Source organism: Akebia trifoliata, chromosome 8, assembly GCF_017979445.1.
Source record: "Akebia trifoliata isolate Shusen 1 chromosome 8, ASM1797944v1, whole genome shotgun sequence".
Lineage (NCBI taxonomy): Eukaryota > Viridiplantae > Streptophyta > Magnoliopsida > Ranunculales > Lardizabalaceae > Akebia > Akebia trifoliata.
This window is the reverse complement of record NC_141382.1, coordinates 5984094-6008527: the sequence shown is the minus strand read 5'-3', so window position 1 is coordinate 6008527 and position 24434 is coordinate 5984094. Positions and strand designations below refer to the sequence as shown.

Below are 24434 nucleotides of genomic sequence, written 5' to 3'. Positions count from 1 at the left end.
AGAAGGCTCTTCTTTAGGAAAATAAAAGATTATTTAGGGTGCGTTAAGTGATATGGTGCTCCCTATTCTCTGTATTGTACACGTGTCTTATTTGGTGATTATCAGTGAACCTAGTTTGATGGGTGGGGACACCTTAATTTGTGGATTGGAAAAAAGTGCACACAATGATCTAAGGTCGGATATTTGGGCTCATATGATAAAGAATAATGATTTTCTATGCCCCCCTTCTGACATGGGCCTTGCGCCTTTGACGTAGCATGGATTAGAATTATAGATCTTTTTTCTTGGGATACACAACTTCACATATTTATGAGGATGTACAGTTGTGTATCCCGGGGAAAAAGATTTATGATTTTAATCCATACCACATCAGGGAGCGTATGTCAAAGGGGGCGTCAAAAAATCACTGACTCTATGATAAATTATTGGTTGGTCAGTCATCCAAATGTACCTCAGAAGCAACATAGTGGGATGCATCATCACATTGATCTTATTATTAGTGATGATCATTGGAAGTTGCTTCTTTAATAATGCTCAAGTTGATTCCATCAAGTTTCGAGATGAGTCACCTCAAAATCCAATCGAACCGACTTGACTCATCCAATATCAAAACTATGATCTAGATTTGCAAAAGTGGGTCCAACATTCATGGGTTCGTGTCCTAAGAATCTGATTGTGAAATCTAGGAGCACAAGTTCTCCTCTCAACAAATGAAATAAAATAGTCCTAGAAAACAAAAGTTAGTTAAAGTTGTTGAACTTCAAAACCCACTACAAATCTACCACTTTTTCCTCCTCTCCACCCCAAACAACAACAACACATCTATCTATAAATGTCCTCTCACATTCTCCATTTCCAACTCACACTTTTAAAAATTCTTAAAAGAGACTAAAGACCCCCAAAAATAAAAGTCAAGATGGAGGGATTCAAGTATTTTGGGCACATAATTGTTGTATGGGTGTTTGTGGTGTCTGTTTCTGTTTATGGGCAGATAAGAACACCTTGCACAGCCTCAATGATCACTAGCTTCACCCCATGTTTGAATTTTATAGCTCAAAGTAGTGGAAATGGTTCATCACCAACTTCAGATTGTTGTAGTTCTCTTAAGTCCCTTACAAGCTCTAGTATGGACTGTGCTTGTCTTTTAATTACTGGAAAGGTGCCCTTTCAAATACCCATTAATCGAACCTTAGCCATCTCGCTTCCTCGCGCTTGTAAGATGGGTGGTGTGCCCCTCCAATGCAAAGGTACCTTTATTTGGGCATTAATATGTTTTAAGAGATCGCATATTGTCACACTAGATTCTTTATTATCATGATCCCAGACAAGTAAACACGAAATCCAACAATTGAGATTTATGCAATTTTTTATATCATATATCTCGAGGATACTTATTTCAAGGATAAATCTCAATCGTTGGATTTCGTGTTTACATGATTGGGGTCATGAGTTTTGTCTTAGAGATATGTGATATATTCTCTTACACTTCACATTAAGAAAAGTTCGGCCGTATTATATTAAATTATTGATCGTGAGTTTTCTTTATTTGCAGCGTCTGTCGCTCCACTTCCAGCTCCAGGTAACATATAGAGTTAGTCGATGCTTATTCCCCATATCACCATGAACAAAAAAATTATATTTATTTATTAAATTCATCTTTCTATTTTGTTTAAATAATTGATTACGATTGATTTTTCTCTAAGTTGTATATTTAATAACATAGACTATGTGATCATTGGCAGGTCCCGCCTCATTTGGGTCAACTCCTTCTCCAACAAGTAATCTTCTTTTAGTTTTTAATTTTCAATTTTTCGTTTTTATTTATTTATTGGTATGGATCATGTATTACGAAATCCTAAAATGATACGAATCTGATAAATCCAATGAGGCGGATTAGATGAAGACGACCTTAATCCTTTGTCGAGTCAAATTCCCTATAACAAACCCACTCCATATTTTGATGTAAAGTTCTACATGATCCGACTTCACATAGACGTATCAATTATAGATTCTTCCATGAAGATAAATAAAACTCTTTCTACACTTAACTTATTCTTCTCCATGACAACAAAAATTTTATCTTAAAGATTTGGAGTCTACTAAACGAATCATAATCCTCCATCTGGCAACTTATGATCCTTATACCCCAATAATGTTTAATAATTTTATGCACTATGTATTGAAACAATGCTTAAATGTGTTAATCGTTTAATTTTTTGAGCAGCTTCGTCCGTCCCTGAACCTGTTCCAGCACCAGTACCAGACAAAACGTCAACATCAACTCCAACTTCATCACCACCGGTGAACTCAGAAAATCCGACCTCAACTCCAGGGCTTCGACCAGTTGAAACACCAAATTCAGCTGCTAAGATTTCCCACATTTCTTTACCTTCTATCCTACTATTTAGTTTAGGGATCATGGTCTTTAATTAAGTATTCTTTTGTTATTTTCATATATTTTCTCTTGTAATCTAATTATTTCGTGATTTGTCCATGTACCTTGTTTTTTTTTGTTTTTTTATTTTGGGGAGATTGAGTCCTATTGTTTTGGTTTTCGTTCAGTTAATTAAGAGTTATTGATTGATTTTTCTCAGCTGCCTCTCTATTTTCTGTAGTGAAATGCATAATGTTATTTTATATTAGTTAAATAACTTAATGTGCAATGAGCGTCGCTTTGGCCGAGTGGTTAAGGCGTGTGCCTGCTAAGTACATGGGGTTTCCCCGCGAGAGTTCGAATCTCTCAGGCGACGTTTCTCTTTCCTTTTTAGAGTTACTATTGCCACACTAACTTCTACTAACACCACGCCAACTCCTTACAGTGTTACTATTGCCACACCAACTTTTGCTTACACCACATCAATATGTAGAACTCTGCTTTGTATAGGAAATTGGCGTGGCATTAGTAAAAGTAGGCGTGGCAATAATATTTCTCCTTTTAATAACTAAAAATTTCCCCACCAACGTGAAAGAGGCTGCCCTAATGCTTTATACGTTTTGAAGTCAAAATTTGTGACGAGTTTTGCTTGTTTTGGGATGGGGCAACATCAAAATTTTGAAATCAACTTCATTGATGATTTCTATCCTTATGATTTAAGCTTATGATCACGAACTTCATGGATAAGTCCATGGGTGCATATGGTTCAACCACACAATAAAAAAGCTTTGTTCCATTCACCAATAATTTAATTTTCGATCAAATTATAAAACTTGTCATCATTCAAAAATGTTCGTGAAAAATCATTGATGAATGCAAATAATCAAGCAATTAGGTCAATCTCCCAATCGTTTATGTTTCTTTTGAAACCCAAATCATAGATTGGAGCATAAATTAACTAATGATCTCCAAGGGGTTGGTTCAATAGTTAAACTAGTGACGTGAGTTTGTTCTCTTTACCGTTTGCTCAAAGTTTGGTGACCTCTCGTGAGTTACTTTTTAAAAAACTTCCGTGAAGTTGGGGTGTGTATCATAAGGATTAGTCTATATAAAAAAAAGTGTGTGTGTGTGTGGGGGGGGGGGGGGGGGGGGACCCCTGCAATATTAAGAAAAATTAAGGGTGCACATGGTTCGAATTGGTGGCAAAATCATAATCAAACCAAACATGATTGATTTTACAAATTTCGAACCGAACCAATCTAATTACCCTATAGAACCGAACCAATCAAAACTAACCTTGATTCAGATCGATTCTTGATTCTCAAACTTATTATTTTCGATAATAAAATTAAAATAGTTAAAACTTAAAACTAAGCAAAATAAATATTAAACAAAGGATCACGCATAACGCATAACACATAACACACATAAACAAAGCATCAACATGCTTATTATTTCAACATAAATAAAACATCACGCATAACACATGTAAAATCCTGAATTTTTAATTCATATCTCGAGGGAAAAAAATAAGTAGTGGAATTTTAAGAAAATCTTGAAAGTGGGACTTAGGAGTAAAATTTTAGAATGTTTCTGATCACTTTTAATGGAATCTGACCTCACCATTAGATTCAAAATGATCGAAAAATATACTTTAGCCTGTAAGCACGCTCAAATGCGAGTCCGAATATTAAAGTTGCAAAAATCCTCGATTACCGGATAGGACCCGACTAAAACAGTGACTTTTTGTTAGAGCAATAATTTTTAAAATTCGATTATACCATTGGGTTCATAACGAAAAATTATTCAACATGGACTATTTATTTGTCATTTTTGGAGACCAGAAAGTCGAATTATCGTTAGAAACGAAAACGACATCAAGTTTAGGGGTCACCTCAGACAAAAAATGTAAATTTTTGATAGAGACATAATTTGTAGAAATTGACTGTACCATTAGATCCGGAACAAAAAATTAGGTGAAATAGAGTATTCATTCATCATTTTTGGAGTCCGAATGGTCAAGTTATCGTCGATCAAAACAATTGAAAAAATATCGAATTCGTCCCAAATTTTTTATAAATAAAATTTTAATTTTTTTTTTTAAACTCGTCTTCTCCAACCCGTCCAACAGCCAACGAAAATAAAAACGAAAAAATTCATTTTTCTTCGAATTTCAATCGTAGATCTACGACAAACGGTGTACTTTCGATGATCGTCGCAGAAGAGAAAAAGATCTGCAGCCTCGACATCTACCCAACCTCTTTCCATTTCACTTTCTTTTTCATCCAATATCGTCAAAAATCAATCGTATTTATATACGGGAATTTCGAAACTCTAACCTCGGATTTCGTCTGTTTCGGGGTCAAATCGTCTTTCGACACAGAAGGGAGAAACGTCTACAGCCTCATTCTCTACATAACCCAACCAAATTCCTTCCGTTTTCTCGTCTTTTTCAACCCGTATCGTCAAAAATCAACCGTACGTATATACGTGAATTTTGAAAACTTCGACCTCGAATTTCATCGGTTTTGGGGTCAAACCGTCCTCCGTCGTAGAAGGGAGAAAAGACGACGACGTCGAAATCTTCAAAATCACCAGGCCATATTCAAAAATCAGCCACTTCGAAGTTCTCCGCCTCGATTTCCGTGTCGATCGCCTCAATTTTCGCGCACGTGCTTCGATCCTTTCGCCTAGAGATAGTAAGGAACTCTCAATTTCTATTAATAATCGTAGATTGTTAAAATTGCACTTATAATTTTATCGAAAAAAATTTGGATGTATTTCTAAAATATAGAATTCTTTTGTTATTTCAAAAATTCACGCCAGAAATTGCATGTTTGATATGTTTAATTGTGTTTTTAATAAATTATACGTGGGTAGGGTATTTTAACGGGTTATTTCCAGAAATTGGGTCTTGTGCACTGCTCGGACCCCGTTTTGATATAAAATTTGTATTTTTTTTCAATATTATTGATAAAAATAAATTCTATAGTTGGGAAAATGTGATTTAATATTCAATAAACTCATATTGAGTTGATGAATATCATAAAATGGATATTTTATTGAAGAGATTGAAAATTGTAAAAATTGAAAAAAAGGGAAAAAGGGTATGAAACGGTAAAATGTCAGAGTCAGACCCGAGGGGTGATGTCAGCATTTTACATTGTTGTGTTGTGTGTAGGTTGGTAAACAGATATTCAAGGATAATATTACTGGTTGCATGTTTATTTACTTTTTGTTAGCGCGAGGCGCTGTTTACGTTTCCGTTATGTTATTTATTTTAGGCCAGGTGGCCACACTTGCATGGTAGGAAACTGGATATCTATTCTCAACCTTGTATTGTTAATTTCTCTTTTATTTTCAAATGAAAATAATATATATATATATATATATATATATATATATATATATATATATATATATATATATATATATATATATATGTAACTATTTTGTGAGCTGTTAAAGAGTCTGTGAATGCCTGAAGGGATAGTACATCATATCATCCGGAGTGGTGTACTATCCTGGGATGTACGGTAGGGACCACCAAGCTCATACGTGGTATGGGACACGTATGAGAGTGGAGTCACAACTGGAATCCGAGATATTCCTCTCTATCTTTACTAGTGAACTTGTAATGTAAAGGTGGTCGTATACAAATGGTTTGTATATTTGGGAATCACATGCACGCCTGATAGGCATAGACGAAGATGATTGGTTAGTGATCACTAACAATCTATAGTAGTCGAACGTTCTGACACATCGAAAAGAGACCCATTGCTTACGGTCACGTCAAACGGCCAGCCTGAGCCGGATAAATGGTCAACCAAACGTGATAAGTGCAACGACTGGCCACAAAATCAGGAACTAAAAGCCAGAGAAAAATTGTAACATCATGTCCCGACTGGGAGCGATCCAGTCGTGAATCCCAACTCTCTAATTCTAATACTCCACCATTGTGTATTATGTATATGTTGCTTATTTTGATATATAAAATGAAATCCATGTTTATTGTTTCCATTTGATCAATTAGATTTGTATAAAAAGATAATGTTATAGTGAGTACTACTGATCGATGTAATGTGAGTTTTAAAATATTTAGTTGTTCATCCCTGGCTATATGTACCAGTTAATCGTAGTTTCTTCTGTAAAATTTTGTATATTTTAAAATGATTTAGTATGCTTATTCGTTCATGTTAGAAGAGGTTATTGGCAGAAATTGTGTTATTCCTTACTGGGTAACCATTGTTACTCACCCTTTCCTTCTCCATTTTTTAGTTTCAGATTCGAAGCTTGGCGAGGTAGGTATAGAACACGAGTGAGAATCATCTGGTGGGTCAGATAGACAGTCAGAGTTCGTCACTTGGTAAGTATTGGGGTTATTACCCCTAGTGGTGTAGATTTATCCAAAAAGTATTATAGATTTTGTTCTGAGCGATAGGACTTATGTTAGAGTGAGAAATTTTCGTATAATCCTGTATTATAATTTCTTCTTCCACGCTCTGATCTTTTGTACGTTATTAAACGTATATAGGCTTCTGCTAGTATTATATTTTGTTTGTTATATGCAGGATTGTATGTCGTTTATCAGGTGCAGGTTGAACGCCTTGGAATGCTAACATAAACAGAGGAGACCATGCCGAAATTTCGAGGTGCCACCTAGTACCTCGAGATCTGACATGGGGATTTGTGTTAGTGTTCGACGGGACGCCACAACACATTAAAGAGTTGAGAGAGAGAGAGATGGGTTACCCCTTCGTTTTTCGATGAGGTGGTGAGGTGAGGGAGACGAACGACTAGATTTTCTTCAAAGAACTTGAAGAAGAGAGAATAGATGAAAGAAACTAAGAAAGGGATTTGAGACTTTGATGATTGTTTGAATGTTTTTACCTTTTGTCTTTTAATATATATATATATATATATATATATAAATTGGTTTGATTCTATTATACCCCTAATCCCAAACCAAACCATACTCAATCCGAGCCAATCCAATCCAAAAGGCTTCGGATTGGTTCGGTTGTCGAATTTACTCGATCTAGTGTGTACTCCTAAGTAATATGAATGTCAATTATCTTCAACACACATTTTCAAGAATTTGCATATCTCAAGAAAATATTCATGAAAAATTGAATTTTTTTTCATAACAATTCGGAAAAATGTCAAAAAGAGAGCTGGATTTTACTTCTGAGTGGAGCAATCATCCTAAAATATCATTAGTGGGAAATCATTTTCACAGTGATGTGGGGGCATAATCATAAAATTCTTAGAAAATTTGGAAAATTTTAATCATTGATTGATAAAAAGATCAATCAATTAAATCGAGGAATTGATCAATATTTTATCAATTTATCACAAAATAGGGTAAAATTACTATCCTTTAACGGCAAAATTCTATATTCATCAACCTTCAAAATCTCAAATACAAGATAGGATTTTTAGGGAGGTTATAGGTGATAGGGTTTGGGGAAAATAATCCAATAACATCGTTTGTATAATCCCTGAAAATTTTCCAATTTTCCTTTTTCGAAGAAATTTCCCAGCTTTTCCAAATCAATTGAAATTGAAATCCTGTCGAGTAATTGTCGCATACAAATTTCTCTTAGAAAAGCATCTTGATGCCCAATGTGAGAAATTGTTTTGGGCTAGAAAATAACTTCCCACAAAATTGCATGACAAGCAAATCAATTTTCTTGACAAAATCCTTTTTCGTTTACGACCGTACAAATGCTTCGTCTCTTTTCAGTTTTCCTTCGGTCCCTCGAAACTTTTTCTGAATTCGGAGTGACTCTTTAATCAGAGAAGAAAGTGTTGGATCGTTACGCTTCCCGTCTCCTTCATCAGGTCTCTCTCTCTCTCTCTCTCTCTCTCTCACATATATAACTAGTTTTTGTTTTTGTATTTTTTTTTTTTTTTTATTGTAATTTTTCTTAGAGCTTTCTCTGGTTTCATCTATAACTGTAGTAAGTGTTACTTATGAGATGGAAAGAAGTAATTTGTCTAGCTTCTTTAATATTATGTCGAAATGAAATTTCGTGCTGTCTCCATGTTTGATAAAATGTCTATTAGAAGAACAGAACCCATATTTCTCATTTTAATGAAAATTTTGATTGTACATGGTTGTAGAAGAGCTTGAAATTTCCCCTCTTTGATCTTGGGTTTTCCTCATATATTGGAATTTTCTCTGTTTATCTGTAAATTAAATAAATTATCTCTCTTAGCTTGAAATTTTGACTAAATGAAACTATGGGTTGTCTTTTTATTTTTTATATTTTTTTATATAAAGAATTTAGAATATCTCAAGCTTGTTTTGGTTGCAGACGCCATGATAGATATCTTCGATCCTAGCTCGAAACCCTTTTCTTAGTTTCCCCTCCTAAGGTAGAAATGAAGAACCCTCATATACAAATCACCTAGAGTTCTTTTATTGCAATTTGTCTTTTGTTTTTTTCTCATTTAAAGTAGATAGATAGTATTTTGACGAGCGGGTGATTTTGATATACGTGTTCTTAATTTTAATGAGATGGGACTCTCTATGGTTCACTTGATGAAAATTTTAACTAATCAAGGCCATCTGATTAAGTGAGGCTTGAATGATTTTAACAATGCGATAAATCGATATTTTTCTATCATACTCCCATTATTGTTTTTGTTTGTCCTACATGTTGATCATCCAATTGGGAAGATGTTAACTTGATGAGTTGATAATATCTGTCAAAACCCTGCCTTCACTCGGTTAACTATCAACAATAATGACAAAAAAAGGTCCAATTGGGATGAAGGAACCTTTGAATGAGTCATTGTTTTAGAGACCATAAAAGATGGAACGTTTCAATGGCAACAGCTTGTTGTATCATATGTGCTTCGACCGAATACAAAATCATGCAACCAGACCTGTTCGATGCTCTGTGATCCATCTTTGGGAGATTACATTTCTTACAATTGTATAATGCAAGGGAGTAGTGTTGGAAGTTTTAAGTAATGCTTAAATAGTGTTTCAAAAGTTCATGTCTATGCTTTGTACTCAGTCTGTGAGAAGCTGCATTTCTTATTACCAATACACATGGGATGCTTGAAACTTGAGTCTTTTTTTTGATAAATATAAATTGTATAAATAAAAGGAAGGGGAGGCTGAGGTAGCCCCCAAACAACAAGAATAGAAAAGCAACAAGGGAAAAGCAAAAAGAAATAAAAAATACACGCCCCGCGAGGAGCTAACTAACACCAAAGATACCCCAGTTAAAAACAAAATCTTGGAACCGCACTCCCTCAAAGTCTTTGCTCATCTTTGACCACATGAATAGAAACCCCAAAATCTCTAAGATCACTGTATGAGACGAGTTCTCTTTGCAATGGAAGACCCTGTTATTGCGCTCTCTCCAAAGACCCCAAGCAATGGCAAAAGGCAGGATAGCCCAGAGAAACCTCTTTCTTGAATAGAAGATATTGAAACTCCACCCCTCCAGAAGTTCAGAAAAAGATAAGGGAAAAACCCAATCCACATGGAAGCGAGCTAAGAAGAACATCCAAATAACTCGGGAAAAAGGACAATGACTTAGAATATGATTAACAGACTCCCCATCCCTATAACAAAGAAAGCAAAAGTTTGGAGTAATCCACCCTCGTTTTATCAAATTATCCAAAGTAAGGATTCTGCCCAACGAGGCAAGCCACATAAAGAACGAAACCTTAGAAGGAACATGAACGGACCAAACGACAGATGATAAGGACGAGACTACACCCGACGGCAACAAACAATTATAGAAAGACTTAACAGAGAACTTCTTATCCTTAGCCTTGACCCACTCCCTTCTGTCCTGCTCATTTTCTCTGATTTGGATCGAATTCAGGAGATCTAGAAGAGATGTAACTTCTGTCAATTCCCAATCATTGAAATTCCTCCTAAATCCCAGATCCCAAGAGTCTGTATTCTCGTACCGAATCAAACATTGCCTAACAGAGTTATTTTTTTTCAAAGAGCAAGTGTACAAGGATGGAAATTGAGTAGACAGAGATAAATTTCCACACCATAGGTCCTCCCAAAATCTAACCTTGTCCCCCTTACCCACTTTGAATCTAATCTCCTTATCGAACTTATCAACACCCTTCAGAATACCTCTCCACACACTACACCCGTAGGTCCCAATAGCCTCTCCACTATACCAGCCAAATCTCTTCTCTCCGTATTTTGCCTTAACTACTTTCCTCCATAAGTTATCTCTCTCTTCCCCGAATCTCCACAGCCACTTCCCCAAGAGGGCTTTATTAGAAATTCTCAACCCTCGGATCCCCAAACCTCCCTTCTTCTTTGGAGTGCAAACCAACTTCCAATTCACCAAATGATACTTTCTACCACCAATATTATTATTCCACAAAAAATTCTTCATAAGTCTTTCAATCTTAACTTCCACTGATTGGGGCAGCGTAAACAAGGATAAGAAGTAAATCGGAATACTCGTTAAAGTACTTTTAATCAATGTAACCTTACCCCCCTTTGAGAGGTATTTAGCCTTCCAAGTACTCAATTTCTTTTCCATTTTCTCGATGACACCCTCCCAAATGTTTTTGCTGCAATACGGAGCCCCTAAAGGTAAACCTAAGTAGGACGAGGGAAGCGTATCACTCCTGCACCCCATAGTAGTTGCTAAAACTGAAAGATTCGGCACCTCACCCACACCAAACAACTTGCTTTTCTGCAGATTAACGTGTAAACCTGAAATAGCTTCAAAACAACCTAATAACACCCGAAGAGTTCTCACTTGATCTCTAGACGGATCTAAAAACACTAAGGTGTCATCTGCGAATTGCAAATGCGAAATCAACGGACCTTCAGTAGACACTCTAAAACCAGATAACCTCCCTATCTCGACCCCCCTTCTAAACATTTTACCCAAGGCCTCAGTCACAATAAGAAATAAAAACAGAGATAACGGATCGCCCTGTCTCAACCCCCTGGTACCACTGATGGAAAAGCAGCACTTCTTTCCACTACCTTGAAGTTTTGGGTTTCTTCTCAGCTTACCCATCATAAGAAAATTAAAATTCTTTGCATGCAAAACCATAGAAAATACTCCAACCATTTATGAGATTTTGTTGTTTAGCTGCACAGATTCTTTTGTGATGGCTTGAAACACTGATCAGATGAACCCAAATTCTGTAACATTTGAGCAGATTTGTTGACAGGATTTTTCTATATAGGTTTTTTCTGTGCTGAAATGTTTGGCTTCTGGTAATCTTATTTCATGTTTCTTGTGCTGCAGTCACGGTGTTCATGATCAATCTAAACGTTGCTGTTCATTTCTCTAAGATCAATCCATTTCACTACCACACCAATATTTGGGTATTTAAACTGTGATGGAAAAAATGATATTTATTAGGAAGCTTGGACATCGGTTCGCTCCAATTTCATCTTCTGCTTTATTTTACTTATTAAATGGTAGACACCACAGAAGCACCATGGTATCTGGTTGCCGATTCTTGGCATATTTAAGCCACAGCTTAGACACACAAAATGTTGTCACAGATTTCCACATTGGGTTTATCAAAGCATCCCACCTCTCGATCTCAACTATGGCGGAAACAATCTTGGTCCGGGCTCGGGATCCATCTCGACTAAGCATGGAAATAGAAAATGCCATCGACCAACACAGATTTGATGATGCATGGAAATTTTACGAACAATACAAGCAGATGGAAGGGTTTCCTAGAAAATCCATTTTTAATAAACTTCTAGCCAGTTTTGCAGAAACCCATGACCTTCACTTGCTTGAGAAAGCTCACAGTTTGGTTGAATTGGTTTTTAAGGAGGGTAAACATTTGCTGTTAGAGAAGGAGACTTTGATATTCCTCTCTTTAATTCTTGCTAAGTGTGCGTTGCCCATTCCTTCATCGACTATTCTGAGAAAATTGGTAGAAATGGAGGAATATATCCCGGTAACGGCATGGTCAGCAGTCGTGGCCCACATGTCACAGACAGCCCCCGGGGCATATCTTGCCGCCGAGTTGATTCTCGAGATCGGATACTTATTCCAGGATAATAGGGTAGACCCACGGAAGAAGAGTAACAGACCTCTACTTTCTATGAAGCCTAACACTACTGTCTTCAATATTGCTTTGGCTGGGTGTCTGTTTTTCGGGACTACCAGGAAAGCTGAACAGCTTCTTGAAATGATGCCTCGAGTTGGTGTCAAAGCTGACTCGACTTTATTGATCATAATGGCGCATATATATGAAAGAAATGGACATAGAGAAGAACTCAAGAAGCTTAAGAGACACATAGATGAAGCTTGTACCCTAGGCGATAAACAGTTTCAGCAATTCTACAATTGTTTGCTCACATGCCATTTGAACTTTGGGGACTTGGATTCTGCATCACAGATGATCTTAGAAATGCTCCGGAAGGCGAACGAAGCACGCAACTCTCTTGCTGCAGCAACAGTTGTACTTGAAGATGTTGGGACGGGTAAATTCTCCTCTTCCACTCAGAATTCTGAACAAACTTCAAGCCTCGACAATCGTAGATCGGTTGGAACTCTAGGACTATCTTATGAAGAGTTTAGTAGAGATCGGCATTTTGTAAGACTAGAGGCTGAGGCAAAAGAAATGCTTAATGTGTTGTTGGGTAAGTTGGAGATGCGTGTCGAATTGGTTACATCGGAACGTGGTATTCTCCAACCAACTGAGAGAATTTACGCCAAAATGGTTAAAGCCTACCTTGAAGCGGGCAAGGTCAAGGATTTGGCTGAGTTTCTGATCAAAGCGTCTAGAGAAGATACTCCGGTATCTATTGACAATTCTGCTGTGGTCCATGTGATCAATGCTTGCATCTCACTTGGGTGGTTAGACCAAGCACACGATCTAATTGACGAGATGCGGTTTGCGGCGGTGAGAACGGGTTCCACTGTCTACTCCTCTCTCCTCAAAGCATATTGTGAAGCAAAGCGATCGGTCGAGATCTCTTCTCTTCTGAGAGATGCTCGTAAAGCTGGTATCCAACTCGATTCAAGTTGCTATGAGGCATTGATCCAATCTCGGGTACTTCAGAAGGACACTCAAGGTGCTCTCCATCTATTCAAAGAGATGAAAGAGACCAAGATTCCAAAAGCCAAGAATCAGGAATTTGAGATGTTATTGAAGGGATGTGCGGAGAGTGGAGAAGCGGGTTTGATGGCAAAGCTTTTGGAGGAAATCAAGCAAGGGCAGAGGGACGATTGTGGGGTCCATGATTGGAACAATGTGATACATTTTTTTAGCAAGAAAAGATTGATGCAAGATGCAGAGAAGGCTTTGAAGAAGATGAGGGCTTTGGGGCACAACCCGAATGCACAGACTTTTCATTCTTTGGTCACAGGGTACGCCGCTATTGGGGGAAAGTATACGGAGGTAACGGAGCTTTGGGGGGAGATGAAGGGGCTTGCATTTTCTAGGTCCATGAAGTTTGACCAAGAGCTATTGGACTCCTTACTGTACACCTTTGTGAGAGGCGGGTTTTTCTTGAGAGCTAATGAGGTGGTGGAGATGATGGAAGCTGGGGACATGTTTATCGACAAGTACAAGTACAGGAACCTCTTCTTGAAATACCACAAAACTCTTTATAAGAAAAAGTCTCCCAAGTTCCAAACAGAAGCCCAGATCAAGAGGAGAGAAGCGGCTTTGACTTTTAAGAAATGGGTTGGTTTACTTTGATGGAGTTCCTGGTGCACTAAATTCGAATGGGATTCGAAGCTGCAACATTCGCAGAAATGGTATGTCTTCTACATAGATTCATTGGCCATTTGAATCAAGACTTGTATTTAAGAAGGATTGAATTGGGGTAGAGGAAAGGTTTGGAATTTAATGGAGGAATAAGATTCAGCCCACCCCAAATCTTTGGAAGGTTAACCATGCCCAACCAAGAGTTGGCCACTTATTAAATGGTCCAGATTAATGAGTTGGACTGTTAAATATGTCATCTTCTAATCTAGCTATACCAACTAAATTCATGAATTTCATGCTTTATAGGATTGAAAAGATGACGGGCACATAGAATGAATCTCTCATTGGTGAGCACTGTACGACTCTCTCAATGTTGTTTTGGATTGGTGGTTTGATGTGGGATCAAGGCCAATTTGTAAAGTGATTCTTTATCAAGTTGGAGAGAATTGGGACACTTATTACTGAGTATTGCTTTGTGTCTCAATGTTACTTAATTTTGGGTTCAAGGTCTGTCTTGTGTTGTTGACAAGAGTAAGGCGTGGAGAGTTGAGTCCATATGTTGAGCCTTCAAGAAGCTCTAGAATTCTTCCATATTCTGAGAGGTTCGCAAGGTTGTAGATGGAAGGGAATTTTTCAGCTAACTTTGTCATGTTGATAGGTAAGACTCCCTTATCTTCCCAATCACTTGTTTCCATCTTTGTTTCTCTATTAAATGTTATTGTATTTATCGCTAAAATTTGGAAAGAATCTGGAATCTAGACGGAGTTATAGTCCATTCTAGTTGTAAAAGTCGTTTAGTCAGCCATGGTTGGGTTGAGCGTATGCTTATTATTAAAAAAGATGCCGAAGTGGGTGTTTGGCTGCAGGAATTTATCTGTCCCGGTCTAATGTAAGAACTAGTGCTGAAATGGTTTGGTTTAACGAATCCTGTTCATCCATTCAAAACCCATTGCTCTAGCGATCTCTCCGAAGCATTGGGATTGCTCTCGGTCTTTGATAGAATCATCGATGGTGACTTATGCTACTGAGCTCGAAAATTCATTTCTCACTCCCCATCTTCCAACAATGCACAAAACTAAGTGTTGTGGTTGTGGTTGATAGGCAGAGTCCATCAAACCATGCATAGCTTTGTGAGAAGAGAATCTCAAAAAGGACTACTCAAGTTCTGGACATAAAGAAGACTTCCTCCTGAGACGTACAGCCCACACAGCTTTTACGTTCACAAACACCTTCCCATATCCCAACACACAAGGACACTTCAATTTCTTACTTTTATGGTTATACCTTTACCCTTCTTGGTAATTTTACACATGGTAAAAACAATAATAACCAAGTTAAATTTGCCAATTATTGGGTTAAATTTGGGACGGTTTTGTAAAAAAAATGGAAATTTGTTGGGAATTATATAAAAAGATGATTTTGGGTTTCTTTTCAAAATCAAAATTTATCATCTTCAACTTCCCTGAAAACCCTCTTCTTATTCTTGAGATTTGAAGGTTAAGGGGATAAAATTTTGAGGTTGATGGGCAAAATTGTTACAAATTATTAATTGATATATCATTGATTAGTTTGTTGATTTATCGATTTAATTCGTTCCGAAAATTCTAAGAATGGAAAAATTGAGAGAACATTTTTTGACTGATAAAAAACTATACTTGATTACAATATTTAATGGGAATTTAATTTTCTGAAATACTTATCAAAATAATTTTCTGTAATTTGAGTTGTTTTACACTGCCTGCCTTGTGCTGATGTGGCAGTGCACGGATAATCATAGATTTATTTTCTTGAGATACAAGTTAAAAAAATCAATGATTTTTAACAGTGTCCAACTAAGGCAGTCCAGCATTTTTCCTTGTAAATTAGTGGTCACGGCTCAGTGAGTGAAGAACGATGGGAGCTTTAAAGAATCAAGATGGGCAATTTTGTCTTTTTACCTCCTCTATTATGTTTTTGGCGAAAGCGAGGTATTTGGATTTTGAAGATTGATTGATTCGACATGAAATGTTTGACTCCAAATAACCGTTCAAAAGAAGTCAAAAAGAATTGAATCTCACTTTTGTCCTTTCTATTAGTGGAATTTAATCTTAATAAGTGGAATTTTTACTGTACTTCATCCACAACCGCTAAATGATGACAACTACAAATTTCTCTGGATGACTGAGATGTATATTATCCGATACATGCCCGAAATATTCAATATTTCGGACACGAAGTTAATGTTTCGTATATAGACCTCAACTGATACGATAGTTGTTGACCGATTCATACTGATATTTGAACCATGAGTGGAGAGATCCCATCACTAAACCAAAGGGTGAAGATTGAAGAGTTTCTAAGAAAAAAAAAATGTTTTGACTAATAATGAAAAATAAGGGCAAGGTTTTAAATATTATATTAATTGAGTATTTCGATTAATGAAAAAATCTCTGATACATTCTATACACACTAATACATTCTCGAAATATTCAATGTTTCGAAGTCAATGTCATATCGATCTTGACTGATAACAATAAATATCGACTGATATATTTTGATATTTTAAATTGTTTTTTTTTTCAAAGAAAGGATTCCTTCCCTCCCAACAAATTCGAGTGACAGGGGAGAGCACTGAAGAGAAGGATCTTGGTTTGTGGTTGGTTACATTGATAGAGAAGTTTCTATTTATATCAAAAGGGGAATGGATTCAACATTTTCAATTGATCTGTCGACCCCCTCTTGATGAAAGGGATTTACACTGTATTTGGATTGAGAGAAATGGAGAGAAGAGAAAATAAATGAGTTTCTCTCCATACCTGTTGTTTGGATTATTAAGTAGGGAGAGAATAGAAAAGAATTCGAGAAAAAAACCCTTTAAAGTATTTTGTAATTCCAACTCTACCCCTAAATTTCTTTTAAGATATTGTAAAATTCCAAAGTTGTACCAAGTTCTCTCCGGACAATCCGAAGATGGTGGAGAGAAATTGAGTTTCTCTTTTCTCCACTTCTCTCAATCCAAACATAGCTTTAGACTCAACATGGAAGTTCAACTGATCAAGTGCTAGACTTAGCTCAACCCAAGTGCCCCTCCTCTGGCATTTGTGTCATAGCATATTGTCTGATCTTCGAGCATGAGAGAATAAAATCTGCTACACTTCCCGTAATTTTGTTAGTCTATCACAAAAGACTACGGTCAAGGGATATGTTATCAGTTTGAAGACATGGGTATCTCAAATATTTCACCTAACATTGGACCGGAATGTCTAAATTACCCTTCTTTTTTTTGTTTTGAAGCCCTTCATAATTGACTTTCCCAATGATTTATGATATATATGATGTATGGTGCTATTTTGTTATTCTTCCACTTTGGCTCTGGAGAGAATCAATCAAAACTATCTATTTTGAGTAAAAGCTATAAGAAGATAGAGAGAATGAGAGCCAAGAGGATCCGATCAATCATAACTTCCATTTCTTTTTTGACCACTTTAGTGTCAGGTATGCATCACATCACCAATCTTCTTTGTAATAATCAAAACAAAACAAAAATATTCAAATTATCATTTTGATAATCTTTCTTCAATTTGAAACAACAATTCCTCTAAGAATTTGTTTTTCTACAAAAAATAATCCAAAAAAAAAAGAATATAATAGACAACAAAATACCCAATTGGCAAATTCGAATTGGCCTTAGTTCATCCTGAAAAAAGAGATAAAAAAAATTATTTGTAAAGTGACTATTGTGGAATATTAAACAACGGGTAATTCACCAACTTCTCTTACCTGATCATAAGGGTCGAGGGCACCGATCGTTTTGACTTTAGAAAGGCTCCAAGAACTCAGAATTTGCTATGTGGGAAATCAAAATAGGAAATTAGACAGACTAATTATAAGCTTATTAGAACTTTCTTTTAAGAGAGAAGTAAGTGTGTTAGGCAAGTGTGGTATCAACATAACAAGCTGCTTAAGGAGGACTTGCTGTTGAAAATATTGCAAATCAAAGACGTGCAGCATTAGTACGATCCTTTGTCACCCTTTGAGATAAGTTTTTCCTGTAATGAGGTACAATTAATCGATAAGAATAGGGGACGAGCGAAGAAAGACATTCGGGAGAATTTTTATAGAAAGCAAATATGATTTACAACATTACTTTAAGATAATATTCCAAGCAAAAATTCTGGTAGAGACCCAATTTGATAGATTTAACAAAAATAAGTTAATAAGGTGATCACCTGTTTGAGATATATGGGCTTTGAGAATGAGAATTGAAGGAATGCCTGGTTATACAAAATCCATAAGAACCACATCAATTATAAGGGAAACCACAACTTAATGTAATAGGGAGGAAAACTTTCATTCAAATCTTTATTCTTATTTTGGTACTTCACCTTATGAACAAGTGTAGGATTGGCGGCTTTAATTCATCGAAGTTTGTCCGAGTTTGTAAACCCGAAGTTCGCTTAAAGCCAACATTGACGTTACTCTCCTTTAATTCATCGAAGTTTGGGATCTACGTAGGTTCTCCCTCACCCTTCAAAAGAAATTAAGCTCAGTGTATCCATATGGGTCAGGAAATAGTCCTTCCACTTCGATTTGAGAACTGGTGTAACTCATGCTTCTCTTAATTCGGCTATGGTTAATCGATTCAACTTCGGCCGAAAAAATGCAATAAACCGGTCTATGATCTGACAACCTAGATTCGCCACGAACATAAGATAATTGATGGAGGCCTCTTCCGTACCATAATATACGATCACACCTTCACGTAAACAAATAGCTAATGATTTCCATATGGTATAGTCAACCATAAAAGAGGATAAGATGTCCAAATAATCTCCTTTAAAAAATAAATAAATTAGAGAGCTTCTATTGCCACACCAACTTTTACTAATGCCACCCCAAGATTTCTGCGAATTCTTTGGTGATTTACATATGAATTGGGGTGGCATTAGCAAAAGTTGGTGTGGAAAAATAGAATCTATGATAAGTTATAGAGCAAGATTTTTACCATGCGGGGGTTCGTCGCTTCTCTTTGGGATGCAGATCGCCTGTGTATCGATCTGAATTATTAGAGTATTTGTATGTGGGTGGGAAATATATCGTCCCTTCATTCCATCCCTCAAAGACACGACCACGGTTCTGTTCTATACGAAGCTGATAAAGATTTAAAAAAAAAAAGCCAAAGACTCATATTAACAAGTTTTCACTATAGAAGATGAATAAGAATCCATGAGGAATCACAAATTCTCTAAAATCTTAAGAAAAACTTGAATTGGACACAAAAACACTTCTTGTAAAAATAAAAAATAAAAAGTAATGCATTGCATAGGGTATCTTGCCTGATCATTTTCTAGCAATGCCCTCCAATTGTGCATCTCGACAAGTGCCTTTGCGGAACGATAAGAGAGGGCAATCCGGTAATTTAAATCTCCAAGCCATATAATTCGACTAGATGAAGAGGAACACAAATTAGATTATCAGAGCTAAAAACAAATTAGATTATCACAAACACACACACAAACACACAAGGTTCATACTCATGCTCAAGGATCGTTCCGGGAGACTTCTCTTCCCCAATCCCATGAACCCGTGGAAATCTCGTCTTTCTAAGAATCTCCATCACGTCAGAGTTTCTTCTTAGCTCGTCTCCCTCCTTTTGACCGGAGGTTAAATGACTACAGACGAAGCAAAAGCTAGTTTGGTACAAAGACATGCTGATTGAGATCGAGCCCTGAAAAACACAATTGTAATAGTGCCTCCGTTGCTAAGAACTTCACAGTTGGTTCTCAATAATTTATATAAAAAAAATATTCAAACAAAATTACCTTGAATCACCTAAACATTGTACCTTATTTCCGAGATAACCCATCAATCCTCTGCCAACACAAGAGACTTTCATGTTCCGAACATCGTCCCTTAGCTCACTCCGCACCCAAACTGTGAGAAATATCCCAACCATTTGCTTACTAGCTACTAAGCAGTACCTCGAGTGCACCATGGGTCTCTCTCTATCTTCTACAGGGGCCGACCCACTATAAGACATTGGTGAGAATGTACTAGGCGAATCCCAGTTCTGATTCTCATCATCAGAAGAACCCCATTTGAAGTTTGGGTCATAATCACTTGGCCTATGACCGAAACCCCATCTGAAATTTGGGTCATAATCGCTCGGCCTGTGACCGTAAATAACCCGATCACAGACACTAAATCGACGATCAAGTCTTGGTTGTGGAATTGACATGTCATTGTCCATTCTCATGCTATGATTTAAGGACTGAAATGATCGGCGGTGGAAGAACGATGAGGTCTTCTGCCGCGTTGATCCCTCAAAATCAGCGTCCAATTCTGCGATTGGGTTTGGGATAGGGGAAGGCGTGTGGCAACCCCCACTCCCACTTGTGCCGGGGATGTTGTTTAGTGTCCTTCGGATGAGTGCCAACCATTTCTTTGCGGGGCCATTGTCTTCTGCACCCAATACATTTCCAGCGTTCAAAGGAACGATTTCTTGAAACCTGGTCAATAAGGGATCGTATACGATTAGCCAATCATGAAAGACTAACAAAATTGCATAATAAGAAGAAAAAAATTAAAATTATTAGAAGGTGAATGTACCCAAGAACATAAATATCAGCAGGAGGAGAGGTGTGGAGCCAATCTTCAAGACTCAAATTACTTGGTGGAGATTTTCCTCCCACATTCCATGTAGCTACAAAGATCCTACTCTCCATCAAAGAAGGGGAAACAATGAGAAATCAATGAAAAAGAAATTAAAAACTCACATATAAATTTATTAACTAACCAACTACTCCAAAAGACCGATCTATTGGGGAGGGAGAGAACTATGAAAATATACACTCAACACTCCCTCCCACCCATAAGGGTGAAAAGAATCGAACCCACGACCTGTACAAATCTAGTGCTCTCATACCATGTTAACCAACCAACTACTCCAAAAGACCGAACTTTTGGAGAGGAGGAAAATATACACTCAACAAAATTAACCAAACAAGATCAAAGAAACTCTATGAGAGACAAACATACCTGCAATTCTGCACATCTATAACTTGATCGGGTTCAAGATCGATCTTTCCTCGGTGGGCCCGATCAGAATACCTCTTGTCCAATCTCTCTGTGCACCCAAGAGGGGGAAAAAGGGAGGTAAAAAAACAATCAAAAGAGAGTAAAATATAAAGAATCTCTGAAACATTTTTTGGTGGGATAGAGAGAGGTGTGGTCCAAACTTCAAAGCTATAATGGTATTAGAGTATGATTCTGAACCTGTTTTGCTTTTCTTGATGGTGCAAGCATCCCTCTCGGAGAAGCTGTTCCTCCATTCTCCATCACCACCTGAAAAAGCAAATATGTAAAGTTTTAAAAAGCTGTGATTGATCACTACTAATGCATCAACATACATCTTCAAATCAGAAACAATAAAAAAGAAGAAAAAAAATTTGAACTTTCATTAGGATTAAGGAAAAGAAACAAGGACAAGTGCCCTGACTTGAAGAAATACAGCAAGGAATCAAATGAAGAGCCAAAACCCATTTTTCCCCAAAACCCAAATTTATATAAAAAGAAACAAATAAAGAAATAAACCAAACCACAAAAAAAAAAAAAAAAAACCCACCTCCATAGACAACTTCATCTGCAGGAAAGTGGAATCAAATGAAGAGCCAAAACCCATTTTTCCCCAAAACCCAAATTTATTTAAAAATAAACAAATAAAGAAATAAACCAAATCTTAGAAAACAAGAACGCCCCCCACAAAAAAAGCCATACCCACCTCCATAAACAACTTCATCTGCATGAAAGTCCTCTGTTTTGCTCTTGATATTGAACCATTTCCTTACCAGGTTCTTGGACCATGAGAGCTTCTCTCACAGACAGACAGACAGAGACGAGAGGGGATCAGCAATTTCAAAAAATAAACAAAAGAAATTATTAAAGGAAAAAAAAACTACTTTAGTTTCAAAACCTTGGATTTCTTTGTGTTCCCATCTCTCATTGTTTCAGTATTTCTTCATAAAGCTCTCCAGGTTGTCTGGGTTTCAAAGTTTTACTTATAAGAGGATAAATAAAGATAAACAACAAGAAGGAAGAGAAAAAAAAAAGAGGGATTCTTCTTCCTTAATTAATGGTTTTGTTTTCTCTGGAAGATCAGATGGACAAAAAGAGGAAACTTTAGTTCTCTGTTACTTCGATTCTGATTTCGAAAATAGAGCTCAAAAGAGACTTGAGTAACAAATGGGTATTCTACTGTTCCTCTGTTTTCGAAGTTTAACACTGAAAAACAACGAATTAATGAAGAAAAGTCAAGCTTTCAAGTGTTACGGTTTCTGGATTTTTCTAACTAAAGACATCCACTTCAAATCTCTAACAAAAATGGGTTGTTGGAACTTGGAATTCTACTTTTTTCTTCTCTCCTCCTCTTCAATTATGGAGAGAGAGAGAGAGAGAGAACTCTACTGTATGTAAGTGAGAAGATGAGATTTTGAAGGTGTAACAAAACAATGTGGCACACAAAGAGAGAGAGAGAGAGAGGTTTCTCTCCTCAAAAACCTTCTTCTTAGAAAAACAAAGTATAGTGGAATTTGAAGAGAATAAAGTGAAGAGAGGGAGAGGTCCTGTTATTGGGAAGCTTTAACCCCAAATCAAGGCCAACCCAATATTGGGGCAGCAATGGCTGTTCCCGGGCAGCTGCACGGCTATACTTCTCTGCACCACCCCTGACCGCGGGCAGCAAAGTTTCCTCCAATACCCAACATTCTGTACTCTTACTCCCGTTTGGTCTTCCCTAAGACAAAGAAAAAGCAGTTAAAGAACCCCAAAAAAAAGATAAAGTGAGTGTGTCCTCTGTTTGTTCTTTGTTTCTTTTTTTTTTTTTTTTTGCTTCTTTTCATTTTAAATGAAACACATACAAACAATAGTTTCTGCTTGTGTGTTCAAGTGTCTATTTGATTTTTAGTCCACCAAAAATCTTGAATTTTTTTCCCAATTGGACTGCTTACTTGCTTAGGGTATTTGGAAGTGTTTATAGGGAATTTCAAGAGAATTTTTGTCATTTCAAGCTATTTTAGGATTCCCCAACGTGGGTTTTAGAAGATTTTGAGGATATTTATGATTTCTTTGACACAACTTTGGTGGTGTATCTCCTTAGATGCCTCAGGTGCAACTTTTTTTTTTTTTGAACAATGGGTTTGTTAATTATTGCCTATCCATGCTAGAGGTGGGATTGCACGGATTCAAAGAATTTCTAAGCAATTTTGATTGGCTCAATAAGGCAGTTATTTAGACTTGTTTTGGGGGGTAGTTGTCTCTGACCCACCCATGAGCAATGCTCATTCCCACAGGATGTGTAAATTCTCCACCTCCACGACATCTCTAAACCATGGAATTTTTGTTCCTTGATTATTGAATAGAATCGTGATAATCTGACTTACCCACGTGACATGCACAATCCACACTCTAATGTGGCATGTTCAGGAACCATAGATTTGTATTCCTTGGGATATAGAATTGTACTTTATGGGGAAGCGTAGTTCTGCATTCCAAAGAGTGCAGATCTATAGTTCTCGAACATGTCACGTTAGAGGTGTCGATTGAGTATGCCACGTGAGTAAGTCAAATTATCACGACTCTATTAAATAATATATTTCTCTATCTTTCTTTTCCCTTTTTTTTTCTATGAAGGGGGTGTTCATACCCATAAGCCTTACTAACTAGGGTGGTACTGACCTCTTAAAAGCACCATATCTTGTCTAAATCTACTAAGTACATGCAATACCCCACCAACTATATATATACCAAGTAAGGCGGGATAAATCATTGTAGATGGCTAGAGACAAGGCTTGAACTCAAGACTAGGTTATGATTTGTGAAGCCCGATGAAGGAATATTGTTCATCATTTAACATATAGGAATCAGTATATCCATAGACGTACCTCAATCTTAAGGGAATCACGTAAAATCTCTATATTTTGTATGTGATTGCATCTTACTTTACTTTTTTTTTCATTGTTTTGTGATCGATTTCTCTATAGACCTCTCCTTTTTTCCAACATTAAAATAATGTCACCGTCTTCAATGTGTAATAGAATGTTTTCTTTTTGACCCACTGATCCTTTAAAAGATCTTTCAATAGATCAATGCTCAAACAATCAGCTTGATCAATGACTTCTAGTAATTAGATTTGAGCATTTTTTTATTACTAATTTCTAGCCACCAGTTTGATCATTTTTGTTATTTATAACTTTGTGTATAGGTCCACCAAGAAATAATCTGAATATTCGTACGGTTGGTGGGCCAAAACTACTATCCCCAAGGGCATTTTCAAGGGGGGTGACATCAAACATTTTATGTTAAGGAAACATCAAATTTATGCTTCATAATC

General features: G+C 36.8%; 3 protein-coding genes and 1 non-coding gene across 4 annotated transcripts; 3 read left to right on the top strand and 1 right to left on the bottom strand.

The window, feature by feature from the left end:
* The first annotated feature begins 876 nt into the window (after window positions 1–876).
* On the top strand, window positions 877–2523 carry LOC147395724 (Bifunctional inhibitor/lipid-transfer protein/seed storage 2S albumin superfamily protein). The gene is made up of 4 exons (XM_086451151.1): window positions 877–1247; window positions 1553–1579; window positions 1743–1778; window positions 2225–2523. Exons 1-4 carry the CDS (start codon window positions 917–919, stop codon window positions 2431–2433), a joined length of 603 nt encoding a protein of 200 aa, XP_086307277.1. The 5' UTR covers window positions 877–916; the 3' UTR covers window positions 2434–2523.
* Window positions 2524–2668: 145 nt separating this feature from the next.
* Window positions 2669–2750, top strand: TRNAS-GCU (transfer RNA serine (anticodon GCU)). Its single transcript has one exon. It is a non-coding gene; the product is annotated as a tRNA-Ser (tRNA).
* A 4838-nt stretch (window positions 2751–7588) lies between these two features.
* Window positions 7589–15367, top strand: LOC147395722 (Pentatricopeptide repeat (PPR) superfamily protein). Its single transcript, XM_086450431.1, has 2 exons — window positions 7589–8218; window positions 11635–15367. The coding sequence occupies exon 2, from the start codon at window positions 11729–11731 to the stop codon at window positions 14057–14059; it is 2331 nt and encodes a 776-aa protein (XP_086306557.1). The 5' UTR covers window positions 7589–8218; window positions 11635–11728; the 3' UTR covers window positions 14060–15367.
* Window positions 15368–17595: 2228 nt separating this feature from the next.
* On the bottom strand, window positions 17596–22915 carry LOC147395721 (type IV inositol polyphosphate 5-phosphatase 7-like). The gene is made up of 13 exons (XM_086450999.1): window positions 22020–22915; window positions 21828–21915; window positions 21323–21391; window positions 21086–21173; window positions 20657–20761; window positions 19893–20556; window positions 19582–19775; window positions 19384–19492; window positions 19053–19198; window positions 18433–18803; window positions 18277–18321; window positions 17828–18096; window positions 17596–17744 (listed from the first exon to the last, which is right to left on the bottom strand). Exons 1-10 carry the CDS (start codon window positions 22047–22049, stop codon window positions 18578–18580), a joined length of 1719 nt encoding a protein of 572 aa, XP_086307125.1. The 5' UTR covers window positions 22050–22915; the 3' UTR covers window positions 17596–17744; window positions 17828–18096; window positions 18277–18321; window positions 18433–18577.
* Between the last annotated feature and the right edge of the window lie 1519 nt (window positions 22916–24434).

Bases quoted from the DNA above. Each gene is read 5' to 3' on its own strand.
- LOC147395724 (XM_086451151.1), top strand. From the start codon at position 917: ATGGAGGGATTCAAGTATTTTGGGCACATAATTGTTGTATGGGTGTTT. The intron at 1,248-1,552 runs GTACCTTTATTT...CTTTATTTGCAG, and splicing joins TGTGCCCCTCCAATGCAAAG to CGTCTGTCGCTCCACTTCCA. The intron at 1,580-1,742 runs GTAACATATAGA...GATCATTGGCAG, and splicing joins CGCTCCACTTCCAGCTCCAG to GTCCCGCCTCATTTGGGTCA.
- LOC147395722 (XM_086450431.1), top strand. From the start codon at position 11,729: ATGGAAAAAATGATATTTATTAGGAAGCTTGGACATCGGTTCGCTCCA.
- LOC147395721 (XM_086450999.1), bottom strand. From the start codon at position 22,049: ATGAGAGATGGGAACACAAAGAAATCCAAG. The intron at 21,916-22,019 runs GTTTTGAAACTA...CTGTGAGAGAAG, and splicing joins GGAACACAAAGAAATCCAAG to CTCTCATGGTCCAAGAACCT. The intron at 18,804-19,052 runs GTAAAAATCTTG...GTTTACGTGAAG, and splicing joins AAGCGACGAACCCCCGCATG to GTGTGATCGTATATTATGGT.